Raw genomic sequence first — 27,191 nt, forward strand, 5'->3', positions numbered from 1 at the left:
GCTACTTATTAAAGAGAAATTATGTTAATGTTTGATGGAGACTTTAAAGTTCATTTAAGATGATACGCTGACATCCCATTCCTGTGAAGGCAGCACGGAGCTGACAGAAACACAGAAGAGAAGAAGAGTTGCGATACATCGTCTTGCCCAGTCACAGTGGCGTAAACTGGCAGGTTTTAATGTTGCAGACCACTTTGTTTTGTAAGTAGTTAAAAGTGTAAACTCATATTGTTGTAAATCGTTGGTGTAAACTTAAAACAAACGACCCCCAAGTGCACCTCAACGTCCCCTTTTCCAAAATATTGCTTCCAGCGCCTCCCGTCATCCTCTGAACGCCCCCTGTGGGGCTGTACTGCCCCCAGTGAGAAGCACTGACGTAGACCAACAAGATTCGAGCCCTTTAGACGAATAGGCCAAGGTGACCGCCTCCACAATCCAGTGTGATAAACACTGCTTTGTGATAGGCTTTGTGAGGTCCAGACCACGAAACAAACAGCTGATCCGCTTTCCTGAATGATAGTGTCTCAATCAGGTACGCTCTCAGAGCGCGCACAGGACACAACATATGCAGCTGGCCCTGTTCCTCCGATGCGAACGGTGGTGGATAGAAAGCACTAAACTCCAAGGGAAGGCACAAATAGAATGAGTCCATGGCCTTAGGGATGTATGCCGGGTTCGGGCGTAACGTGACTTTAGAGTCCCCTGGGCCGAACTGCATACACGATGGATGCACTGATAAGGCGTGTAAATCACCAACCCGCTTGGCTGAAACTAATGCCAAAAGCAGTGCTGTCTTAAGTGAGAGCACCTTTCAACCCACTTCCAACAAAGCTTCCAACACCAGTGGCAAATCCCATCCGGGAGACAATGATTTTGACACCAGGCGTAAGCGTTGCGCTCCGCGCATGAAATGACAGAACAGGGGATGTCCCACTGTCTTACCGTTTAAACCCACATGACATGCAGATATAGCAGCCAGATATACTTCAATCGTGGAGAATGCTTTTCCCTTATCCAGGAGAGTTTGTAGGAATGTTAACACAATCCCTACTGAGCACTTCACCAGTAGACATGCACCAATCTTCAAACACACGCAACTTAACTTCATACATAGTACGCGTGGATGGAGCTCTTGCGTTTTGAATAGTCATAACAATTTCAGGTAGACCACACAACGTCAAGTTCAACCCCTCAAGGGCCAAGCCCAGAGGGCCAGGTGCTCTGGGTGGGGGTGAAAGATTTCCCCTTGTGCGTAAAGCATCTGTGTTATCTCCGCTAACAAGTGTTTTTGAGGCCAATTCGGAGCCACCAGAATGACCCTGAAGTACTCGTCCTTCACCCTGGTTAGAGTGGGGGTTATCAGAGCTATCGGGGGGAAATGCATAAAGGAGGGCATGCGGCCACATGTGTGCCAGTGCGTCCATCCCAGTGGGGCTTCCGCTTCGTTCAGAGAGAAATATAGGGAGCATTGTGCGTTGTCTCTGGAGGCAAACCGTAACGACCGTAGCATGACCAGATCTGTTTTATTATCTCCGGGTGGAGTTTCCATTCCCCGTAGCGAGGGTGACCCGGAGATAGAAAATCCGCCTCCTGATTCATCACTCCTGGCACATTGCCCTGTCCAAATTATCAGTTTGTGTGCTAGCCTGTGTAGTTGTGGAGAGTGTAAGCCTCCTTGCTTGTTGATGTAAGCCACTACAGTCGTGTTGTCCGTTCTGACCAGGACATGAGTATTTTCTACATATGGTATAAAATGCCTCAGAGCTAGGAAAACTGCCATTCGTATCAATGAGCGTAGGCTTGCATTCCATTGGCCATTCACAGAGCTCCCTTCGTGGGTGGCACCCCATCCCCACAGAGACGCATCTGTGGTAATCACATTCCTGGCGCATATCGTGCTCAGTGGCACTCCCTGCGTCAGGAATTTCCATGGACACAGCGTCATCGCGCAGTCCACTGATATACAGATACGACGCCGTGAGTGAACTTGAGGATCTAAACGGAGTTTTGTTACCCAGCGTTGAAATCCCTTCATATGTAGCCTGCCTAGAGGAAGAGTGACCAGTGCTGATGCCATCAGACCCAGAAGTCTGTGGCAATCCCGTAATGTCACATATTTCCCCCTGCTAAACAGGGGCAAGACATGCGCGCATCGCCTCTGTCCTGTCTTGAGATAAGCAAGCTCTCAAAGTGACCGAGTCTAGGGACAGCCCGATAAAATGTATTGATAGGGTAAGAGTCAGTACACTTTTCTTTAAGTTGAACTTGAACCCCAGCAATGACATGTGTGTCATTAGGTGTTTGGTATGTATGGCTGCTCCCTGCTGCAAACTCGCAGCCAGGAGGCAGTCGTCAAAGTATGTTGCCAGACGGATTCCATTCGTCCTGAGCGGCCCCATCGCTGCCTCCGTGCATTTGATGAAAACACGAGGGCTGAGTTACAGGCCAATGGGCAGGACTAAGTACTTGTACGCCACCCCCTCTGAGATATTTCTTGTGAGGGGTGTAAATACGCAGGTGAACATACACATCGGCTACGTCCAGGCTGGTGAACCCCTGGACGCACAAACCTTAACAGTGCTGCATGTGTCCGCATTTGAAACCTGTATTGTCTTGGATGTCTGTTTAACGCCCTTAAATCTAGGTCTAATATAGGTCTCATACCCCTCCCTTTTTGGAGACGATGAAGTACCTTGAGTAGAAGCTGCTTTGCTAGAGAAAATGCTCCTTTCTCTAGTAGAGAACTGATCTCTGCATTGAGAAAACGAGCCGCTCCCCCACCACTTGTGAGTGTATTATTCTCAAGAAACGAGGGGGGAAAGTGCAAACTGGAGCCTGTACCCTCTTTCGATAGTTTTGAGCACCCAGTTTGATTCCACGCACGCCCGCCAAAAAGGGATACTGAGGGAATTGGCGCTACAGGTGGAGCTCCTGTGTCGAGGCTGTTTATGTTTTTCATGTTTTGCAACACATAGGGCCAGATGTAGTAACACTTTTGCGCCCACTTCAGGCGTATTTGTTTCGCAAAGTGCGCGTAAAAGCATGGCGAGGTATGTACAAACAGGCTGCACTAAGGTAAAAGCGGGAACTGAAAAAGACAAATTGCGCTTTTTGACGCGGAAGCGTAAAGCGTAAAGTGCGCATAATTATGTATTCCACAGTATGTACAAAAAACGCCCGTGAAAGCGCGCCTCTATTTCACGGTGAAAATTCTCTGCCTCTTAAAAGAAGGTGCAAACCAGCCGGAAGCTATATGCCTCCTGGTGAAATGGCAGCAGAAATCCGAGCAAGACGAAGATAGGCCAAGGAGACGAGCTGAAAATATTTTTGCCACTAGGATCACACTTTTTCAGTTGAGTGAACACAAAATCATTAAGCGTTACAGATTAAGCAGCCATGCAGTATTACAGTTACTGGAAGAAATCAAAAATGACACTGAATCTACGACTCACTACATTACAAATATTGGCATCAGGATCATTTCAAACAGTCATCGCATCAGCAGTGGGAATATCGCAGTCAAGTACTTAACGCTTTGCTACAGCTCACTCACTTCAATACATAAATTTCCCCACCACTAATGCAGAAATAACACGCATCAAGGTGTTACCTCATGAACAAGCAGATCAACTTTGTTGGGTTAAATCTTTGTTTTCGCTGTTTTGACTGACTTGTTGGCTGATCCATGATAGAAAGATGCACACAATTTACGGTATAGTGGGCGGAGAAAGGCGCTGATTACCCGATTAACAGCAGATTTGGTAAATACGACATGAGCTGAAGTATCACAGTGTGCGCTTTCTGCGGGTTGGCCATGGTGCTGATAACACTACATTTGCAAATGTATGTACATCTGGCCCATAATCTTTTGAATGCAGTGCCCTCGGCCTGGATGCACTGATGGGCACAATTTTATTGACTTTGAACAATACAGTGTGTTTGTGCTTTTGACAGAGGAGGGGGGCGTTAGAGACAGAACATTGCCCCGTGACTCTGGGTTCTGAGCCGCAACGGCAGGCTCCCAGGACTGGCCCCAATGCTTTCCCTCCCCTGACAGCGAGCTAGGTCGCCCGCTTGGCCCTTGGTCGTGAGCGAGGTGGTGTTGGCTGGCTTCCCTGCTGTTCCACTGGTGCAGCTGGTTTGTTGGCCCATGCACCGCCGCCTTCAGTCTTAGGTTGAGCTGGAGGTCTGGGTTGTGCAGTCGGACATTTTGGGATCCTGTAACTGGGCGGAGGGCGAGCTACCCCCCGTGCAAAGGATGGTCGGGGGGGTTGGAGCGGGAGGCGGCTGCGTTTTCTTGGGCAAACAGGTCTGCAGGGTTTCACCCTCTCTCTCTTCTTCTCCTCGCAGTGGCTTTGCATGGTTGCCATCACGGGGCCGAACAGACCCTTCGGATCCACTGCAACATTGAGGAGCTGGACTTTTTCGCGGTGTGACAGGCTGGATAAGTTGAGCCAACATGCTCTTTCCTGCGTCACCATGGTGCTCATTGCCCTTCCCGAGGCTTGCACTGCGCAGCGATGCAGACAAAGGCATAGGTCCGTCACAATGCACATCTCGTCCCACAGCACATGGTCCATGGTACCGGCCATATCATCCTGGAGCTCAGCCTGATACACCATCAGCATGGATGATGCTTTAAGAGCCCGCACTCCGAGGGCTACAGACTTGTATGCCTTGTCGGTCATGGATGACTGGAACCCATCTGTCTTCAACGGTAAGCTAGGCGCAGACAGTGTCATGAGGGCCTTCTGGCTGGGGTGAAGGTGGTGAGCAACCAACGGCTCCACAGCTTGGATAGCCGCTTCTCATCCATGCAGTCCAACGTAGCTCCCCCCTGAACCGGGCTCTTTGACGAAAAGGGCTTCGGCCAGGTGCGGATAGCTTCTTCCAGACATTCGGGGAATAGGGGGAGTAGTTGCTTCTCCGCACTCTTCACCCTGGGCAGGCGCTTGACTTCGTACCGGGAACCGGTCTTCTCAGGCGGAGCGCTGGGCCATGGAATTCCCAGCTTTGGGAAGGCTTGTGCCAATAACCGGGGAACCACCACCGCCGCCTCTCGCATCCTTGGTGCTCAGGCCGTGTGGGGTCTCGGGCATCGCTGCCCCTGAGGCCGGCAGGAACTGATCATCCTCGCTGTCGTACGAGAGGATGTTGTCCGACCCGTCGAGAGAATCCAGCTTGGCGTCAAGAGTGTTCTTGCAACCCCCACGCATGCAGCTGTACTCAAGCAGCGGAGCTACTTCGTCCATCTGCTCAGCCCAGTCTGCACTTATGGTAGTTGAGGCTTCTTGAGTTTGACCGTCTGGTGTGGTGAACTCTGCCAGCAAGGGTTCCTGGTCAGACAAACTAGCAAGGCGAGCAAGCCGACGACGGAGACTTTTTATGGGCAGTCGAGCGCAGTGAGCACAAGAGCCCATCGGGGCCAGTGCTTCCTGGGCATGTTTCAGATATTATTCCCGCACGAGCACACCCGCCCTAGCATGCCTTCCTTCGTGGTGGGAGAGGATGGTATTCTAGCTTAACAACAATTGCAGTTTGGGGACTGACCAATATCGTGTTGTTATCTGTATAGCTTTCCAGCTAGGTAATATAGCTTTGCAGCTAGTTATGTTAGCTTTGCAGCTAGGGATGTGATATGGCTAATGTTTGGGACAAACCAGCCGATAGCGTAGAAGCTAGTTCAGCAAACTCTAGTTTGGAGACTAGCGAGCTCGACTGAGGATAACCACTGTTTGGGGACAGGCCGGTTACGACAGTTGTTTGGAGATAAGCCTATCTGTTGAGTACCACCGAATAGGGACCAGTGCCCGGCAAGCAAGTTGTGAGCTCGACTATGTGGACAGTTAGCATAGACCCTGGCAGTATCAACAATGTTTGCTTCTGAGCGAGAAGAGGTAGTTGAATGATGGTACGGTGCACAGGCTGTGGCTTATATAGGGGGCCGCACCTTGTGCACCTTGCGTCAGACGTGGACAGCCAATCATGGCTGGCGTAGTGAGACTTGTTAAGCACTTTGTCAACTATGGTTGTTTTTAAATGTGCTATATAAATAATATTGAACTTGAACTTGAATGTTTCAACTCACCTGCAGCTCCAGTGGTGCTTCCCGACTCTGCAGCATCTCCTGGATCTCTGCAGACTTCTTGTGGAAATGCTCAATGTTCTCCTCATTGACATGGATCTCATCCTACAATGCAATGAAACATTTAGTTAGTACATCTCTAATCTTCTACACATAATAGGGTTTTACCTACTATTAAAAGGGTTAGTTGCAGCCAACGAGCCGTTTTGGGCACCATCTAAACCTAATGAATCTAATTGATGGACTTTTCTCAGATTTTAAAGATTGTCGGTCCCTAGTTTACTTCTTCAGCAAGTTTTGTCTTGGAGCTTGTTGAGTGTGTAAGATTTTTTTTATTGAAAAACGTCAAATTTTCTGGAGGGAGGAGGGAGGACTATACCCCGCCACCAAAAACGTGCACCTATGTCTTCAACAAACCTAGGGAAAACACTGTATAAATGACAAATATGGGAGAAATTAAAATATCAGGGATGACCTAACACTCTCTTAAAGTGTCACGATAAGAGTTGTACTTCTATGGGAATCTTACCCTCATGGCAAGAACTTGTTGCTTGTTGTGGAAGGGATGGCTCTCTGCAAACAGGGCCAGTTTGGCCCCTGCCCATCTGTCCACCTCCCCCCCCAGCATCAGCTGTTTGTCCCACAGCTCCACCCCTACCCGCAGGTTATCCATGTAGGCATCTGTCTTCTCCGTCACCTGCAACAGCACCAACAAGCAACTCAGTCAAGTTAAGCTGAAAACAGAAGACTTCCATCAGGATTTCCAAACTGGAATGTAGACCTTTTTTTTACAGCTTTGCAATTTAATTTTAATATTTCCCACAGAGTTGGATATACTGTAATCTCAGTTGCTGGAGCCAAGCAATGTGATTAATGCACTGTAACTTATTTAACGTAGTAAAGATATTTTCAATGACATAGAATCACAAGTAAAAAATCCTGCTTTGATCAGTCTTCTTCTTTGGGCGGGCTAAACCTACAGGTTAAGTAGAATACTAAAAATCTATTATAAATATTATACGTTACACTATCTAGAGTTGCACCGATTGATTTTGAGTGGGATATACTGCAATTCCTTCTCAGCTGGATTTTATTTGTACAAAAATGCTCTGGTCAGTAACCTGGAGCAGGTTTTTATATTTTGAAAAAGGGTCCTGTAACCTTGTACAGTTTTGGAGAAAAAGTTATTTAATAGTCAATGTTTTATTATGAACATACAACTGTATTTTCCATTAAAGAAAAGTTAGAAAAATGTTTCTGTATGCTGGTAATTATAGTTCTTAGAAAGAAAGAAAAATCGGAACTGGCAGGTAGACTTTAAAAAAACAGAAAATTGCAATTGGTGAATACTATCCATATGTTCCATAGATGACATAGACGCTTACATCCAGCCAGTTGTCCATGAGTGTGTCAGCCTCGGCTTCAAAGGGAGTCTCGCGGCAGTCTGGGAACTTCTTGAGTTGGGACTGCAGCTGTCTGCAAACACTTCTCATCTCTTCCATACGCTCCCCAATACCTGCCAGCTCTGCCTTAATATCACACACCTGGACAGGCAGACACATGTCAACATACAGTCTACCTGAACACACTGTTCCAACATTCTATTGAAGAAAATGAGGCAGTATGATGCACATACAGAAGGCATTTTCAGTGTTTTCAAGTCATTATGACTTCTCAATCCCTCCAACCCCTACCCCCCATTTCACCTACAGATTTCCTCAACCGAAACAATAAAATACATAAGAGCAAACAGAGAAGGACGACATTAAACTAAAAATAAGCAAATACATAAGCAAACAAATAAATAGGATAAGAAACAAAAAAATTTAAAGAAAAAAAACTGTGACTGTGATTTATCTCGAATGTGTGCCATTTACTGGTCCATGCTAACACTCTGCTTACGTGTGAACCCGGCCTTTCAACGGCACATGAAGGAATTCTGCAAATAAACAGGGTTGGTTGTGTGGACTAACCGTGGTAATACTTCTCTGCAGGTTGCCCTTGCCCAGGTAGGAGGCCTGATCACTGATGCTCTGCTCTGCTTTCTGCATGGTGTTGCTCAGGTGACTGCGGCAGCTCTGAAACTTCTTCAGAAGCTCCAGCAGGATGCTGCACTGCTTCTTTCTGCAAGAAAAAACAACAGAAGGACTTGATGTCTCGCTTTCTGTCGGCATTCACACACTGCTTTCTTCTTTGCATCTAAACAGAATTATAAGAGTAGCTAACGTATATTACCAAGGTGGCCACAGTCACTTATTCCTTAACTTACTTATTACTTAAGCTTAGTGTGCTTCTCCTGCCTAACCTACCTGTCAAAGAAAGCTGTCTGAGTATCCTTCCACTGAGTCTCCAGCTCCTGAAGGAAGTGTTCTCCTCCTCCCTGTTTCTCTTGAAGTTCCAGGAGGTTCTGGAGCTCTGCGTGCTGGGCCTGCAGCTGACCCTCCAAATCGGACAAGGCACGGAGGCTGGAAAGTACAGTATAATTATCAAGACATTATTTCTCAGTAATCTGTTTTTTAATTATGCAAGTAAATGTCTTTAAACGTCTTTTGATTTATATTCTAAAAAACAACTTTCACAGTGCAACCTTTCACTTACACTATTAGTGGTGGAAAAAGTATTTAGATCCTCTACTTAAGTACTAATACCACATTGTTATAATACTCTGTTAAAAGTAAAAGTCTGCATTGAAAATGATACTTGAGTAAAAGTATGTAAGTATCATCAGAAAAATATCTAAAGGTAAAAGTAATTAATGCAGAAAAATCCTCACATTTTAGAAACTGGAAATAATCCAAACAGTTGTGTGTTTAAGGGTCTAATCATTTCAGCTGGACGTGTAAGCCGTTATAGTGTTGGGTAGTTAAGTTATAATAAAACATTGTATTTTATTTTATGTTTTGTGTGCAAAAATCTTAATTTGCAAATTAACTAGAAACTAAAGCTGTCAGAATAATGTAGTGGAGAAAGTAGCATGAAAAGAAAATACTCAAGTAAAAATATTTGTACTTCAGTACACCACTTGAGTAAATGTACTTAGTTACATTCCACCACTGCACACTACAGTATACACCTAAATGGAAATGATGTCATCAAAAAATCATCGGCAAAAAGAAAGCGCAAACACATTAGAACCCTAACCCTAACAAATAATTAAGTATGACCATATTAAAATAACTGTAAAAACCTAGAACTGCAAGCAGTTATGACGGGGTCCAAGCCACCAATGCCAGTCGCCCCCAACGCCCAGGGGAGCGCGCAAAAGCGGAACCCAAAGCCTGGTGGTGGGGAGGCAAACATCAGTAAATATCGAGAGGTGTGAGTCACTTCTTAACTTCCTAACCCCCCTGACAACAGGGGACAGCAGAGAGAAATGAGAGAGTGACTGAGAGGGTGGAGGGGGAGGCAGGTGTGGTGGTTGAAGGAGCAGGGGAGGTGGTCAGGTTGTTGTAAATGGTGTCATAGGTGCCGATTTATGTTTTCCTCTGTGGGTGCTCACAGGCGCTCACACCCTTTTAAAAAAAAAAAAAAAAAAGGAGTAAAAGATTTACATTTCAGAACCTTAAGAAATGGACAGCGGCCGACACGAACACACACGCGTATTAACTCGATAATAAAGCCGTAAAGTAGGCTTTTAACTCAGGACAGCACCACTTCTAACAAATACAGATAGGATTGGAGATGAAAAGTTTAACTGACACGTAACCGCGATCAGCTTCGTGGGAAATTAAGAATCAATGCCACCGACATAATCAATCACACTATGACAGACGCTCCACTCAGCATCAACTGCAATGTTTAATTTTAAGTGACTGTAGCCTACTGGAAGTCTGGCACACGTGGGTGCTCAGTACTTTCCGTGGGTGCTCGAGCTCATGGTATCGGCGCCTATAAATGGTGTTGATTTTGGATTGAAAAAGTGAAAGGAAAGAGTTGCATTTGTCCACTGTGAAGGTTGTAGAAACTTTGTCATGTGGGTTAAGAAGTTAGTTTATTGTAGAAAACCAGGGGAGCACGCAAATGCAAAAACCAAAACGTAACGGTAGGAGGCAAACATCAGTAAATATTGAGAAGTGTGAGCTGCAAGTTCTGTGGTACATTCCCATTGCAAATATCCCATTAACATTGATTGAGTAAAAGGGCCAAAACTCGTCTACGTTGATTATAGTGCCCGCTAATGGCCAATCTTTGCCAAATTTGGTACAGAGCATCATAGTGGGATGTTGAACAATGATCTAAAGTTCATTGCTGATAACATTTAATTTGGCCGAGATATGATATGATATGTGTGGGTAGCTACCTAGGAAAATTTGTTTGGTCGTCAAATGCACATACTTTAACGTAGCAAAATTCTTTGAGTAACTTTTGGTCGGATCCATCTGGAGATGCTACCTACCAGGTTTCGTGCTGATCCGTCGCACGGCCTAGGACAAGTTCGAAAAAGTTGGTTTTGCGCATTGCGCCATATTGCGAAAAAAAATGTAAGCAGAAATGGGCGTGGCCTATATCATGTGATTCAGCTTGATTCAAGTAACACGTGGATGTATGATTTTCTAATGTGTGATGTGAAATGTGGAAGTTAAAGGCAAAAAAACATTATAGCGCCTAGTGGTCCACATGTGTAATTCTTGGTAGATGTGGTCCATGACCTATTGTCCATCTACCCTGTAAATTTAAAGTTGTTCACTTTAAGTGATGAATCTAGACTTGGGCCCCATAGGCCATGCCCACTTTGACCCCTCAGTACCCCACTCCAGGGTTTGCCTCTGGAGTGGCCCTAGATGGTACCCATCAAATTTTGTAAAAATTGAATGAGCCGTTCATGAGATATAAACTTTTTGGACTTGTAGCGCCCCCTAGTGACCAATTTTCGTAAGACGCGTTGGGGACCTTTAGAGGATCATGTCAAACAACAGTCTAAAGTTTGGTGTTGATAGCATTTATGTTGGCCGAGATATGGCAAAGTTGGTGTTTTCATAGTTAGCTACACAAATTTGTTTGTGCGTAACATGTGCAATTTTTATCCTATACAAATTATTTTAATAACTTTTTGTCAGGTTAATCTGGAGATTTCCTCGGAGTTTCGTGCCGATTGGGCGCACGGTCTAGGAGGAGATTGAAAAAGTAGGTTTTTGATAAATCGCGATTTTTCACGCATAAAAGTCCAGGTGGAAATGGGCGTGGCCTATATCATGTGATTCAGCTGGATCCAGGGAACGCGTGGATATATGGTTTTTGAATGTCAGGTGTACGGTGTGGGAGTTATAGGGCCAAACACGTTTCTTTTGCTAGAGCGCCACCTAGTGGTGGAAGTGGGTCAATTGTTGCGCCGGAGGTCCTTGTGGAGTTGGCAACCCCCCACCATGTACGGTAGGCTGTAGTCGGAGTTTTAGGCGGAGAAGAAAAATAATATGATGATGATGATGATGATTAATTCTTGGAAAAACAATAGGGTTCCACAGCCCTGCTGTGCGAACGCCGTAGCTTTGCTACCGCCGGGTTCTTCCAGACTCGGGCTTGGACCCCTAATAAAGTTTAAGTATTGTAGCATGACCATAAAGATACACAACACACACCTGTGTTGTACAGCATGTATGGTGGGCTCCTTCACGCCTTGTGTTTCAATTGTGTCCTGCAGCTTCCTCAGCTCCCCCAGCAGCGTCCTCTTCCTCAGGCCCAGCGATTTGCTCTGCGTCTCCTTCTGGAGGCCCTTCTGCTGGCTTGCCAGCCTACTGTCCGCCTCCTCCAGCCTCCTCAGCAGGGCAGTTACCATGTCCAGGCAGGAGGCCGGGACTCCATCCCTGGTGACCGTCAATCTGGCCCCCTGCAGGAGCACATCCAGCTGAGGCGCCTTTTCTTTCAGACTGTCGATGCTCTGCCGGATCAGAGCCAGCTTGGAGCGACAGTCCTGCAGTATCACAGTGTCACGGCAGGGGGCGCCCTGGACTCCTGAGATGTCCTCGTCCACAGTACGCAGCGACATGAGGAAGCGGTCGAGGGCACGGGCGGCTGCTTCACTCTTCCGGACCTGCTGTCGAAGCTGATCCAGGCTGGTTCTGTGAGTCTCCAACTCACGGGACAGAGGGAAGCAGTCTCTGGGGTCCAGATCGCTGGAGTCAGGGTCTAGACGGGACAGCTGGTCCAGCTCGCTCTGGATGTTGTCATCCAGTTCCTTTCGCAAAAGAAGACAAAATGTAGCGTACGATGAGATGGCTGTGTAGGGTAATCTTTAGTTTAGCATTTTCCCTGTCTTGATTTGCCCAGATTTAACCTGTGTTTAAGGGTTTTGTAGTCAAAAGTCAATTACTATCATTCTTCATAGAAATTTCAGCCATTAACCACCAGTTTCTGTCCTTTTTCCTCTGGTGACTGTACACTCATGGCTTCCTACAGCTTTGGGATACATATTTTTATTTAAGTTAAAACATTTTCAACACGGATGTTTGTGAGTTGTGTTCAGTTTGAACAGACGTTTAGTGTTAATCATCCAATTGTGAATTTCAGTCATCAGTTTGGGTTTCTGACTTGTTTATTTTGATAATATAGGTGGCATACACTGCAAGTAAATCTAGGCCTCGGAGAGGAGTCACTATTATTAATACCTTAATGACTTCTGTGTAATAGACTGAATAACACAAAATAAAAGGTATTCATTGCTGACAGAATACCTTGATATCTTTGAGGATGTTGGTGTTAGCCAGTGTGAAGGCAGTGATGTCTTTGGGCTGTCTCAGGTAGCGGTCCAGACGGTCGGTGAAGTCCACCATGTGGTTCTCGGTGGAGTCGATCTGTCTGAGGGCGGCGCCCAGCGAGCTGCCCATCCTCTGAAGTTTGGATTGTTGGCAGCGCCATTGCTCCTGCAGCTCGGCCTTCCCCTGTTCGAGACCAGTGTTCCTGCTCAACTGGGAACACTGATTTGCATACTCAGACCACAGAGACTCTGTCTCCTGCCTCAAGAACTAGGAAAGAAGGAGTTCAACTCAAAATTATTGGCATGTGATGGGGATTGATTCACTTAGTACTACTATTACTGCTATTATTTCTAATCTTTATTAGTACTGTAATTGCTACTGTTCATCATACCAACTGCTATTATTATTATTATGAATCATCTAAATCTGTATCTGATACACACAAACTGATATTGTACCTGTATTTCCTGGAGCCGTGTATGCAAGCCTTTCAGAGAGATGGAGTCAGAGGGCACATCCTTGATGCTCTGTTCATTTTTAGCCAGTTGGGTTTGCAGAGACCTCTTACAATTCTCATATCTGGAGAGTTTTTATAAGAAATAAAGAAAACAAGTTACCTCTAACACTTACCTCCAAATAGTTTAGATCAATACTCTTTATGTTATGTTAGCTTATCAAAGCCTATACTGCAATGAATTTAGTCTACCTTTCTAAAGCCTCCTTTTTGGTGACTTCTTCCTCTACAGATGCCTGCTTTTCAACCTCCCTCCTCTCCACACAGAGTGTATTCACTGTCACTTGAAGAACCTGAAAAAATAAGAGTTTTTTTCTGTTATTTCAAAGCTCTGCTCAGTGGATATCTGTAGAAGACAGTATAATCAGTAACACTTTACTTTAAGGTATCTACATAAGAGTGACATGACACTGTCATGAACACATGAACCCTAACCCTATTCCTATTAGATATTGAAAACATAGACCATTTCATTAACCCACTTTCTAAACTCCACCCTAGCTACATCCAAGATACATATGAATTTGTTAGTAAAATAAAAAACCTTCAAGTACCCGGTCATACTCTCCTCTTTTCAATAGATATAGACTCTACCTCTCTGCCATAAAACACTGAGAGAGCTGTGAGGATGCAGGCCAGAAGCTAGCTGAAGGGGAGCCATGCTCACCGGAGCAGGCACACGCTGCTGTTTCCGCGGACGCCGAACAAGTTATAAATATGGACAATCCTTCAACAAAGGACCTCATGCTTGCCATAAACTGATTCAATCAAGACTTCAACACAAAAATTGACGGTGTACTGACGGAAATAAGAATTGTCCAAACGGACATTAAAAACTGTAGTGGGTGTATCATGGATGCGGATATCCATGGCAGAAGACGTAAGACAAACCCTGAAAGAAACTATCGAAAAACTTGAGAGCAAGACAAAAAAACCTCACTAACAAAGTCGAAGATTTAGAAGCGAGGAGTAGACGTAATAACCTGCGTGTACTGGGCATACCCGAGAAAGTAGAAGGCAATGACACCTGCTCCTTTATGGTAAAGTGGATAGCGAATACTCTGAAGATAACACCACCGGTTTTGGAGAGAGCGCACCGGATAACAGCGAGCCAAAGTTCCACCACATATCAGAGAACCATCATCATCAAGTGTTTAAACTACATGGACAGAGAAAATATCTTGAAAGCTGTGCGGATACAGAAAGAGGTGATGTACCAAAACAACAAAATGAGATTTTTTCCTGACCTGCCAACAAAGGTGTATAAGCAACAGAGGAGCTACGACGGCGCGGCGTGAGGAAGCGGCTGCGGGAACTCGGTCTGGACAAACACCGGGTAATATACCCCGCACGGCTCCTGTTGACCAACGACGAACGCACTGTCGCCTTCAATACACCAGCGGACGTTAACAAGTACATCAAGAAACTGGAGCCAGTGACTGAGGATGACTAAATTAAGTGCGTCTTGGTGAGAACTCTTATTGAATTTATAATCTCTTTAAATGTGGCTGCTGGAAACTAAGAGGTATGTAGGGTCTAATTCTGCTGGAAACTTGACATCATACTACTTACAGACTTGGTTCTCTTAAAATACTAGTATAAAGTATTAATAAGCCCTGTTTAAAGATATATTTTACTTTCTTTTTTCTTCTGGTTTCTTTTTAAAGTGCAATTAGGTGCTTCTTAAGTGAGTGTTGAAAACTATGTGCATGTAGCATGGCGCACATTTTATTTTCAGTTGTTAGATAAACTTGATTATCTGGATTAGTTCTTGTACATAGACAAGCAATTGAGCTGAGTTTTGGTTTACAGGAGAATAGCTCCTCAGTATAGCGTGGACCTATTCCCGATAATGGAGAGAAGTTATTTAGGGGTTTGGGGGAGCCTGTATGTTTTAGTGAGTCAGGCCTGGGTTGTGGGTGGGTTGCTCTCTTCCTTTTCTTTTTGGGTTTTATTCCAAATGGTACCCTTAATAGGTTTTTATTGCTATTTTTGCACTAAGGTAATTTACCTCTCTTTTTGTTAACCATGACATTATAACAAATGATAGACGTTTTGATTGAATGTGTATCTTGGAATTGTAGAGGCCTACGTAAACTTACTAAAATAAAACAAGTAATTGGTAGAATAAAACAGCTAAGAGCCAAAATTGTGTTCCTACAGGAAACACACATGCTAGATCAGGAGAATCAAAATTAAGCGTAGATGGCCAGGTCAGGTACTGTCTGCAGCTTACTATTCTAATTCCAGAGGAGTTATAACTATGATACATAAGTCTATTCCTTTGTGCATTGATAAAATAACTAAAGACCCCAAAGGTAGATTTTTGATTGTATAGGGAAATATCCTATCAACACGGATTAATCTGGTTAATGTATATGGACCTAACGATGATAACGCAGATTTTTATAATGATTTATTTTTGAGAATCTCCACAATGCCCGGAAAACATATTATGGCAGGTGATTTCAATTGTGTTTTGCAGCCCAGTAAGGACTGGTCATCTGGTATCGATAACATTCATGTAAGGTCTAGGAAAGTTTTACAACATTTTATAAAAGAACTCGGTGGATAGAACCTGGTGGATATATGGAGGGCTCAAAACCCAATAAAAAGGGAATATTCATGCTAGTCGAGTACTTCTAAAGGATACTCAAGAATACATTACTTTCTGATATCAGCTGAACTAATTTCATGTATCAGAAATTGTCAATACAGTAGTATTCTTATATCAGACAATGCTCTTGTATCTTTGACATATGTTGAACCAAAGTTTATTCATAATCATACTAAATGGAGATTTCAAATGCACTGGATGCAAGACAAAAAATGTGTTGAGTTCTTAGGGGGACAAATTGATTACTATTTTGAACATAACACCATCCAAACATCAGCTATAATCAGATGGGAAGCCTTTAAGGCCTTTATACGAGGACAAATTATAAGCTATACGAGTAGGAAGACAAAAGAGAAACAAAAGAAATTAAAACACTTAAAACAAAAATTTGCTTACTTGAGGAAAAAAGTTTACAAGCAGGCCAAAATGCTGATAATGTTTTAAAAGAATTACTATTGTTAAGAACCCAATATAATGAAATATCACATGAAAAAGCAGTGGCCAATTTATTAAGATTAAAGCACAATTTTACGATCAGGGAGAAAAACCAAGCAGACTTCTTGCTTGGTGTATAAAACAACAAGAATCAGAAAGAGTAATTACTAATATTGAGGATGAAAATGGAAATATGATTGTAGATCCGATGGAAATTAATAAAGCATTTAGAAATTTCTACGAAAAGCTATATTGTTCTGAATATAAGGCCACGACTGATACCCACTCCGCGTTTTTTGATAATCTAAACATTCCTAGAATATCTGAGGAGCTAAAAATTAAATTAGATAGTGAGATTACTGCAGCTGAAATCATGGAGGCTATAAATACATTAAAAGGTGGTAAAACAGCAGGACCTGATGGCCTGCCCATTGACCTATATAAATATTTCAGTGATAAAATGGTTAGACCACTCCATGATATGTATATAGAATGTTATAATAGTGTATATCTTCCTACTTCTATGAGAGAGGCTTTGATCATTCTTTTACCAAAACCAGGAAACCGAACACAAAGTGTGGTAATATGCAACCTATAAGCCTAATAAACACCGATACCAAAATAATATGTAAAATCTTGGCAAAAACGTTAGAGACTGTGCTTCCGGGCATTGTGGGTGATGATCAAAGTGGGTTCATTAAGAACAGACAGGGACTTCATAATGTAAGACGTGTTTTCAATATTTTGCATAGCCAAAAAGAGGAAAAGGATACTGCTCTTCTTTCGCTCGACGCGGAGAAGGCATTCGATAGAATCAAATGGACTTATCTCTTTGATGTTATCGTAAAATTCGGATTTGGAAGCTCCTTTCTTCATTGGATCAAATTATTACATTCCAATCCAATGGCTGAAGTTTTAACCAATGAGGTGATTTCTGAGCCATTTAATATTACGAGAAGTTGCCCCCAAGGCTCACCATTGTCCCCACTTTTATTCATTTTGGCTATCGAACCGCTAGCAATAGCCGTAATTTTACATTACAATGGGTGGCAAGGAACATAAAGTAGCTTTATTTGCTGACGATGTAGTGTGCTATTCATAAAACAATTAAACGCCTCTCTACCAGCACTTTTAGATCTGATCAATCAATTCGGAAATATATCTGGATATAAAGTGAACACATCAAAGTTATCGTTAATGCTGCTTAATAAAGATAGCTGTCCAAATACATCACATTTATTTACCTTGAAAATATCACCCAGCTTTACATATTTGGGTATCAAAATTGTTCCCCAATTAGAAAATATAATTTCTACAAATTATAATGCTATAATGGAATCAACATCTAAAGATCTAGAGAGATGGTTATCTTTACCAATTTCATTGATAGGAAGGATAGATATATTGAAGATGAATATTTTGCCTAAATTCATGTATTTATTTCAAAATATCCCCTTGGCGCCACCAGCTGAAGTGTTCTCGAAGATTAACTCATTATTCAGGAAATTTATTTGGAACAAGAAATTCCCTCGAGTTCGTCTTTCTCTTCTTTATCTTCCATTTGACACTGGAGGGTTAAAATGTCCCAACCTGTACTGGTATTATTTAGCTGCACAATTAAGAACAATAATGTTTTATTTTTCCTCTGGAAACAAACCATCCTGGGTGGATATGGAGTCATGTGGTTTTGCGCTGCCATTAAACTTGTATATATATATATATATATTCAGATAAATTTAAACAATTGAAACCACGCACCCACGAAACTTGAATTATGGAAGGTGGGATTGAGTGAGGATATATCCGAGGATGAATGGAGACAAGTCTGTAAAAACTTGTTTTAAAAAACGTTAGCTTAAAACTACTTCAATATAACTGGTTGATGCAGACTTACATAACTCCTGTCAAACTAAATAGGTTTAATAAAAATATCCCTGATACATGCTTTAAATGCAGAGAGGCTCAAGGATAATTTGTGCATTGTGTTTGGAAGTGCAACATTATTAGAGACTTCTGGGTGGAACTGATTAATATTACAAAGATAATTTTATCCTTGAATATTCCTCTAGATGCAAAAATGATTTTGCTGCATTTATATCCAAAGAATCTTAAACTAAATTCTCAGCAATGTAAATTTATAGATTTTGCTATATTACAAGCTAAAAGAATGATAGCTCTTAGCTGGAAGAGGTCTGATCCACCAGTTACTGGAGCTTGGATTAATGCCATGGCACAGTGTATGGCCCTGGAAAAAATAACATATTTTATTAAAAACAAATTGGATGTATATGAAGAAATATGGAAGCCGTTTAATTACTACATTGACAACAATAATATTGGTCATTTATTACAGGAGGTGTAACTATGTATTAGTGTTTGTTTGTTTTCTCTTTTTGTTTTTTTGTTTTTTGTTTTGAGTGTCTTGCTGGAAAATGTAACTTTTATGTGTAAAGTAATGTATATTTGGTTTTTGGGTACCTTCCATTATCTGTTTTGTATTTAGATGGATTCTCTTCTGAGAATTTTGAGTATTTCTATATGGGAGAAGAGAGTGATGTATTTTCTTGTTGGGGTGGGAAATAATAACTGACGAAATGGAAAAGTGTTTTTCTGTTACCTGTCTTATATAATCACAACAATAAACAAAAAATAAGAATACTGACCCCTAGGGAAGCGCTTGGAGGCTCGGATGTTGGTTTTATGAGTCTCCCCCACATTTGTAACCCCTACAGCAGAGTTGGTTTTAACCCGAGGCAGGTCATGCAGCACACAACCATCAATGTGGTTTATGCAATTAGGTGCAGGGCCTGCCACAAATTGTATGTGGGGGACACAAGAAATCCACTATATTTAAGAATCAAGCAACACCAGTATATTTTAAATAAGGCTATGGCACAACTGTTTAATTTGCACATTTAAAACTCCATGGCTCTCAAAATGTTCAGAGCATAGGCCTGGAGAGCAACAGAGCCTGGACCACGGCTCAGCGTCGGGCAGCGGAGAGGAAGTGGATCCATCTTTTCAAAACCATAGACCCTACGGGTCTAAATGAAAAATACTAAAATGGATCCACTTCTCTTTTTAATCTAAGTTTTACAGGGTATTTTTAGAAATACTTCCTCCCACTGCTCTGGTCTCCTCTCTCCTTTGGTTTTATCTGGACCTCCTCTGCAGCGCATCATACCCAATCTTTTAACCCTCTTGCATGCTTTCTTTTCTTTTCCTTGATTTTTCCTTTGTTTTCTATTTTAAATGACTTTTTATTGTTTTAATCTATATTTATGATTAATGATAACTATATTTGTTGTAATATTTCTATATTTACGTCTTTTATAGCATGTTTCTCCGATTTTACTATTCCTTCCTTTCGTGGGTTAATCTCTACCTGCAGAGGAGGTCCTAACTAATATTTTAATGTTTTTATTTTTAATAAATATTTTAAAGATGCCTTGGTTGTCCTTTATAACTTTTATTCTGCCTTACCTATATTTTAATAATTTGATTGTACTTTTGTTTTTATTGCTAATATTTATTATTATTATTATTATTATTATTACAAATTGAGTTACTTGCCTCAAGATTTTAACATAATGATGCACATGCTTTTGGTTTTATGCATTTTTACTAACAGTGTGGTTTTATTCTATGATGTATTTTAAATTATTTATGGTTATTTATTGTGTGGCACTTTTTACCTTTTAAAGCACTTTTAAACAAAGCACTTATTACTAATTTTTAATGGTATGTGTATATATATTTTTTTACTTCAAGGGCAAGTAACTTAGACAGTATTTATGCCCCCTTTAAAATGTTTTAATTTTTGAGTTTAAATAAGATGTTTTTAATATTGGGATAGAATTTATTTTGTATTGGGACGCCGGGCTATACACATAATTCTCTCTCTCTCTCTCTCTCTCTCTCTCTCTCTCTCTCTCTCTCTATATATATATATATATATATATACACACACACACACACACACACACACACACACATACATATATATATACACACATACATACATACATACATATACATATATATATATATATATAAATAAATGTAATATACATATATATACATACATACATATACATACATATATATATATATATATATATATATATATATATATATATATATATATATATATTTTTTTTTTTTTATTTTTTTGTTATGTGTCTAGGAGAGACACCAGGGTAGTTGTGGAGGTGATCTTTTATTTAAAGTTTTAAATCTCCCGCTGTCCGTCCTGTCCACTGTGTCATGTCACTCTTATGTAGATACCTTCAAGTAAAGTGTAACCGTATAATCTTACAGGTATAAATGCAGATAACATGGAAATGTGAAACAGTGACTAGATAAGTGTTAGCAGAGTCTGCAAATGTTCCAAAGGAGCTCTAATTGTTGAGTCCAATATAAAGAGTACACAGTTTCAATGGGAGTGAGTCATACCTCAGTGGAGACATGAGGTTTGTCACTTGGTCTTGTAGATTCGTTTTGTGTGGTCAGATCCTCGCTGAAGGCTACAGGAATCCTGTGAAACAGACATGAGGATAATCATTTCCCTGCTGCACAAGACAGCATCAACAAGTGGCTTTGGAACATTTGGTTTATGAAGATTAAAGGACCATCAAATTATGTAAAATGACAAATTGCATTCTAAATTTCTTTATCTCCAAATAGCAAGTTTAATAGGTTATCTTAACTTATTCAGATTTGCATATTCAGACTTTTTTTAATGGAGACAAGAGAATAAATCTACCAATAGGTTAAGCTGGTGTAAGGTAGGTAGATTTAGGTTAAGATTCAGTAAAATAATAAATTACTTGCTCACTGTCTGCTGTTTAGAAGACTGCATTTCACATTTAATAATATCTCACCTTGAATCAGGGAGTGGTGCATCTTGGTCCCCGCTGAACTGCCGCTGGATGGCAGCCAGCCTTGTCTCACACTCCCTCAACTGAGTCTGGGCCAGGCGGTGAGCATCCTCAGGGCTCAGGGTGTCACACAGCTCTTTCAAGGCCTCGAGGTGCTGCCCTGCCTGGGCAAAGCTTCCCTCCGCTGAGAAACAAGCCTGGGGAATGTCGACAGAGTAAAAACACTAAATAAACAAAAGGCATGTTAAAGCTAGATGATTAATACTACCAATTCAAACTTTAACTTAGAAACCTATTTTGTTTTAGTTCAGCGTTTTTGTTGATCTATACAAATCTGAACTGCCTTAAAAAGAAATTTTTAACTTGCTCGTCCTGCTCAACAGCATCCAATATTACAGAATTTCATTAATGTCTCAAGCTTGGTTTTGACAGCTTAACAGACATACTGCAACAAACAAGTCAACCCCCAGATGACAGCAGTCCACAGAAATAAAATAAAACAATGCTGTTAGAATCTTTAACTGAACATTGGATTTCTTCTCTACTGTTACTTTGTAGTGTATAACTGCTAAATCTAAATTAGTTAATTTAGTTTGTTATATTATGTATGATTTCGGTGTTTGTTTCTCTGGCCCAGCAAGTTACAATAAAAAACATATACTAAATAAGGTTATATGGTACTTCAAAAACACCCAACAAACAGCACTCTCTTAAAGAGCAACCATAATGAAGTATTGCAATTACCAAGTCCCATTGACAGAGTCTCCTTGGAGGCATACAAAAAAAGACGGAGGAAAAAAGGTTAGTTAAGCAGAGCAGATAAACTGGCTGCATACCCATCCACCAAAGCACACCTGCCAAGAGTTTAGCTCCAATTTAGGTTTAATTCAGCTACCTGGACCTGGTTTTCTAAGCGGGAGCTTAAGTGCATCTCACACTGCAGGGCAGCTTTGTTAAAGTCTTTCCTTTTTACTTCAAAACGTAAATGTTGCAAAAAGCCTGAGATCTCAGCTCTCACAGCCTGGGAGAAAAAATAAAATTAATGCAAAAAAAACAAACAAAAAAACACAACATGTTAGAACATAGTATTCAATAAAAAAGTATATTAAATTAATGCATTATATGCATGCAAATAAACAATTAGGTGACATTCATATCTTAAGTTGACAAAAGCAGAAAATGTAAAATAGTTGTAGTAAATCCTTTGTTGAAATGCACAAGCAATTATCTGAAACATTTTAACCTCAAAAAACACAATCAAGCCTCATTAAAACTAGTAAATGTGAATAATCCTGTGTTAACAGTTATTAAAGTCCCACACATTAACACCAATCTCCCACAGTAAGTGAGTGTATCCTACCTCCCACTGTGTCCTGACAGACTGGGTAAATAACTCCATGTCACTGAGTTGTGAGGGGGTACAAAAGGCCTCCATGCCCTTGGCTGCTCTCAAGAACTCCTCTAGCAACTCTGGGTCCAAGGTCTTCAGAGTCTCCTGAGGGGAAAGACATATACAGTATATAATGGCAGACTGGCTCCTTGAAAATTATTCAAAGGCAATTTTCTTGCATTTGCTGGACAATAACATTTATTCTGTTATATTTTAACTTATTTCATTTAGAAATTTCAGTTAAAAACTGTAACAGGAAAAAATAATTGCTGTATTTTGGCATATTTTATCTGAAAAGAAAGACCAACCCACCACTGAGTGTTTAAATCATGAAATGTAGTTTTCAGGGACTGAGTAAACTGTTTTAATTGTAATATCAATTGGCAATGTAGAGTACCAAAAACTGACCTCCAATTGCATGGAAAAGATTAAAACTTACTAATTAAGGTTACGCGTTAAGTATGATATTACAATATAGAAGTGATTACATTTACCTCTTTCACTGATGCTTGCTCGGCTGATATAGATTTGTCTTTAAAAACGTTAATGGTTTCAAGGATGTGCTCCTGCAGACAGTGCTTGGCCTCCTCAAAGCCATTTCTGGCCAAAGCCTGGGCCTTGGAGTAAGCCTCAGTGTAGGCCTGGGGAGGCACCTGGGCCAGGGCCAGAGGTTTAATGCACAGGTCAGGTGACTCTGCCAGAGACTGAGGAAGCACATTGACCTGGGAGAGGAGAATAGTTTGGGACTGTTGAGGTTTGGGTTGCGGAGGAGACTGGGTTTGAGGTTTTGACTGTGGAAGTTGAGGTTTGGCCTGTGGGGGTGACTGGGCCTTAGATTCTGGTTCAGTTTGGGCCTTGGGTAGTGTTAGGGACTGAGCCTGAAGTTGGGGCTGTGGTGGCAATTGTGCCTGTGGTTTGGGTTGTGGCAGTGCCTTGGCCTTGGGTTGGGTTGGTGACTGAACTCTGGGTAGAGTTGGTGATTGAGCCTCAAGTAGTGGTGCTGTTTGGGCCTGTGGTGGTGACTGGGCCCTGGGTTGGGTTGGTGACTGAACCTTGGGTAGAGTTGGTGATGGAGCCTCGAGTAGTGGTGCTGGTTGGGCCTGTGGTTTGGGTTGTGGTGGTGACTGGGCCTTGGGTTGGGTTGGTGACTGAACCTTGGGTAGAGTTGGTGATTGAGCCTCGAGTAGTGGTGCGGTTTGGGCCTGTGGTTTGGGTTGTGGTGGTAATTCAGCCTTCATTTTTGACTGAGCCATGGGTTGAGGTGGAAACTGGGGCACAAGTAAGGCTTGTGGCAGTGATTCTTCCTTGGCCTGGGTTGATGACTGAACCTTAGGTTGAGTTGGTGATTGAATCCCTGGTTGTGGTGCCAATTGGGCAACAGGTTTGGATTGTGGATGTGATTCAACTTTTGGTTGAGTTGGTGACTGAATATTTGGTTGTGGCTGGAGCTGGACTTGATGTTTGGATTGTGTAGGTGGCTGCTGAAACAGAAGATTGAGCTGAGGCTGCCGAGTCTGGGCCTGGGGATTTCCTTGTACCCATGACTGGGTCTGGTTGTGTGTTTGGGACTGGTCCTGCAGCTGGGGGTGGAGTTGAAGCTGTGAAGGAAGCTGAGGATGGGCTTGGTGTGGTGGTTGTGATTGGGGAGATATTTGAGCTTGCATCTGAGGCTGTGGGTGATGCTGAGTTTGATGCTGAACCTGTGAATATTGCTGCGACTGAGGTTGTGCATAAGGCTGGGGCTGAAGTTGAGGCTGAGCTTGAACCCAAGTCTGTTGTTGAACTTGGCTTTGTTGCATCTGGATATGCAACATATTATAAGCGGTCATCTGAGGTTGTTGTTGCATGGAACTCTGAGGTCTCATTTGGGGTTGTGTTTGAGCCCAGGGTTGGGTTTGCGTTTGCATCTGAGGCTGAGGAAAGGATGGCCCCATGTGAGAATACATGGGGGGCCCAACCTGAGGTCCTTGCTGGGGCCCAGCTTGGGGCCACTGTGGTAGAGCCTGAAGTGTTGAATAAGCCTGACACTGTGGAGCTTGACATATTTGCTGAGGGTATGGCTGGGGAATTGGATGCCTCTGCTGGGCAATGGCTTGGTTTTGTGGCTCTTGTTTGGGTGTCCACTGCTGGGATGAAGACTGACCGTGGGAGTAACCTTGGGGGTAAAGTGGAGATTGTGCTGTAGCCTGTGGATGCTGGACAGACATTGGGGATGAGACTCTAACTTGACTCCAAGCATGGATTTGGCCCTGGGAAATATGGCCTGGGTGCTGGACCTCTGGCTGACCATGTGTGGCATACTGAATCATAGGCTGAGAATGACCCTGAGGCTGAACTACAAGTTGAGCATGGGTTTGATTTTGAGTCGAAGGTTGGGCATGACTTGGTCGGGCCACTGGCTGAGCATGGATTTGAGCCTGGACCATGGACTGGGTATGAGTTTGAGGGTGGGCCTTTGGCTGAGGATGGGTTTGTACCTGGGCCATGGACTGTACATGGGTTTGAGGATGGGCCATGGGCTGAGGATGGGTTTGAGGGTGGGCCTTTGGCTGAGGATGGGTTTGAACCTGGGCCATTGACTGGGCATGGGTTTGAGCCTGTGCCGTTGACTGAGCATGGATTTGAGACTGGGTCTTTGGCTGAGGATGGGTTTGAATATGGGTATGTGTTGGTGGCTTAGGGGAAGGTGGCCTGACAGGAGCCCATGACTGTGGATGACTACGAAGCTGAATGTGGGATGGCACAGGAGGCTGAATTTGGCCCTGCAGTGGAGCCTGAATAGGAGACGAAGGTCTGACTTGAGCCCATGTCTGCACTTGAGCTACAGCTGGGCTAAGGGCTAGACCCTGTGGCTGCATAGACAGCTGAGGTCCAGCTGGGACACATGTTTGGGACTGAGTCTGAACCTGGGGCTGTAGTTGGTTCTGTGGCTGGGTCAATGACTGTGTCTTAATGGCGCCATGGGGCTGTGGCAAAACGTTTGTCTGTGACTGACTATGGCTCACTCTGTTTTGGGAAATGGTCTTCAGTGGTTGCTGACCGTCTGTGGTAGTGTGGGACAGGCTTGTGGACTGCACTTGCACTTGAAAGGCTGCCTGAGATTTGGACTGAACCATAGTTTGGGGTTGTATCTGATTTTGGGCCTTTGTTTGTGGGTGAGGCTGAGCCATAGTTATGGTCTGAGATTTAGCCTTGGTGTCTGTATCTGGTTGAGCCTGCTGTGGTTGTTTTTCCTGTTGTTGCTGCAGCAATTGTTCCTGTTGCTTTTGCTGTTTTTCCAGTCGCTGTGGTTGTTGTTGCTGATGCTTCTCTTTTTGTTGTTGCTGCTGATGTTGCAGATATTCTTGCTGCTGCTGCTTTAGAGTTTGAGGTTGCTGTGTTTCTTTTTGTTGCTCTTTTTGCTGTTTCGGTGGCTGCTTAGTATCTTTTGCATGTGCCTCAGGCTGTGGCCTGGCACTTGCTGTATGCTGTGGAACAACCTGAACTGATACTGCTGTTTCTCTGTCTGACTGTGGCTGAGTCTGTCTAGTCAGAATTGGTTCCTGAGTGGAATCCTGTTCAGGATCTGGAGTTTTATGCTTCTGAAGCCAGGGCCGGTTCTTCATGGCCTGAGTCTTTCTGCTTTGAAGCTCCTGGGAGCTGATATGCGGTTTCTTTACAGGTGGTTGTTGAAGTGAAGTCTGCTTGTGGGGCTCTGATGTTTGTCTGTCTGATACCACCTGCTGCTGAACTTGATATTGATGCATTTCTACATGCTGCTCCACCTGTTGTTGGTTCTGCTTCTGCTGCAGTTGCTGTGGTTGTGTTTGCATCACCCCCTGCTGTTGCACATCTTGTGGATGCTGTTGCTTGAGTTCTTGCTGTTGTAGCTCTTTTTCTGGCTGTCTTTTAAGTTGTTCTTGCTGCAGTAGCTGCTGCTGCTGTATCAATCCTTGTTTCTGAGTCTGCTGTTTTTGTGCAACCGTCTCTGGCCATGCCTGAGCCTGGTCTTCTGGTGGCGACTTTGTCCTGGTCTGCATCACAGCTTGTGCGTAGGTATATGGAAGTGAAGGAGAAGTCACCTTTTCTTCTCTGTATTCCTGCACAACTATCTTTGGCACAAAGGTTTCATGATGAGAAACTAACTTTGTCTTGGGCTGCTGAGTTAGCCATCTGAGTGTGTCTGACTGTCTCAGATTTTGAGGCTTTTCTTCAGCCTGTTTGTAGACTTTTGATGGAGGTGACCCTTCTGGAGGGCTTCTGCTTCTGTCTCTTCTGGCTCCCAGGCTGCTCAGCATACCTACAGCTTCCTGGAATTGAAATCACACACATATAATAATATTTTCTGCGGTGCTCTTCCCGTTTCCTACTTTCTCAAGTACAGATCATGCAAAACTCACTGGCTTGGTCATTCAATTTACGAAAAAGAAAAGTGACCTGTGACTGTGCAACAGCGGCTCGCACGCGGTCCTGCATGGCAGAGGCGTGGAGGTACTGGATAGGAGAGTTCTTCTGAGTCGTCATCACCATCACCTGCAGGTCCTGCTCCTCTGTGACCACCTGGCCCTCCAGCTGTAGACCACGGGAAATCAGGACCTG

General features: G+C 43.0%; 1 protein-coding gene across 1 annotated transcript in view; it reads right to left on the reverse strand.

Annotated features, from left to right (window-relative positions):
* Window positions 1-27,191, reverse strand: part of syne2b (spectrin repeat containing, nuclear envelope 2b) — a 158,742-nt gene that overhangs the window by 32,471 nt on the left and 99,080 nt on the right. Inside the window, exons 22-35 of the mRNA XM_028565176.1 lie at window positions 27,030-27,188; window positions 23,108-26,902; window positions 22,584-22,718; window positions 21,227-21,420; window positions 20,799-20,880; window positions 13,484-13,584; window positions 13,236-13,356; window positions 12,754-13,044; window positions 11,662-12,257; window positions 8,395-8,550; window positions 8,059-8,209; window positions 7,471-7,629; window positions 6,615-6,782; window positions 6,089-6,190 (exon numbers count right to left, since the gene is read on the reverse strand). Of these exons, the coding sequence (XP_028420977.1) occupies window positions 6,089-6,190; window positions 6,615-6,782; window positions 7,471-7,629; window positions 8,059-8,209; window positions 8,395-8,550; window positions 11,662-12,257; window positions 12,754-13,044; window positions 13,236-13,356; window positions 13,484-13,584; window positions 20,799-20,880; window positions 21,227-21,420; window positions 22,584-22,718; window positions 23,108-26,902; window positions 27,030-27,188 (6,210 nt within the window). The remainder of the gene's footprint in view (window positions 1-6,088; window positions 6,191-6,614; window positions 6,783-7,470; window positions 7,630-8,058; window positions 8,210-8,394; window positions 8,551-11,661; window positions 12,258-12,753; window positions 13,045-13,235; window positions 13,357-13,483; window positions 13,585-20,798; window positions 20,881-21,226; window positions 21,421-22,583; window positions 22,719-23,107; window positions 26,903-27,029; window positions 27,189-27,191) is intronic.

This window comes from Perca flavescens, chromosome 20 (genome assembly GCF_004354835.1).
Source record: "Perca flavescens isolate YP-PL-M2 chromosome 20, PFLA_1.0, whole genome shotgun sequence".
In the NCBI taxonomy this organism is placed as follows: Eukaryota; Metazoa; Chordata; class Actinopteri; order Perciformes; family Percidae; genus Perca; species Perca flavescens.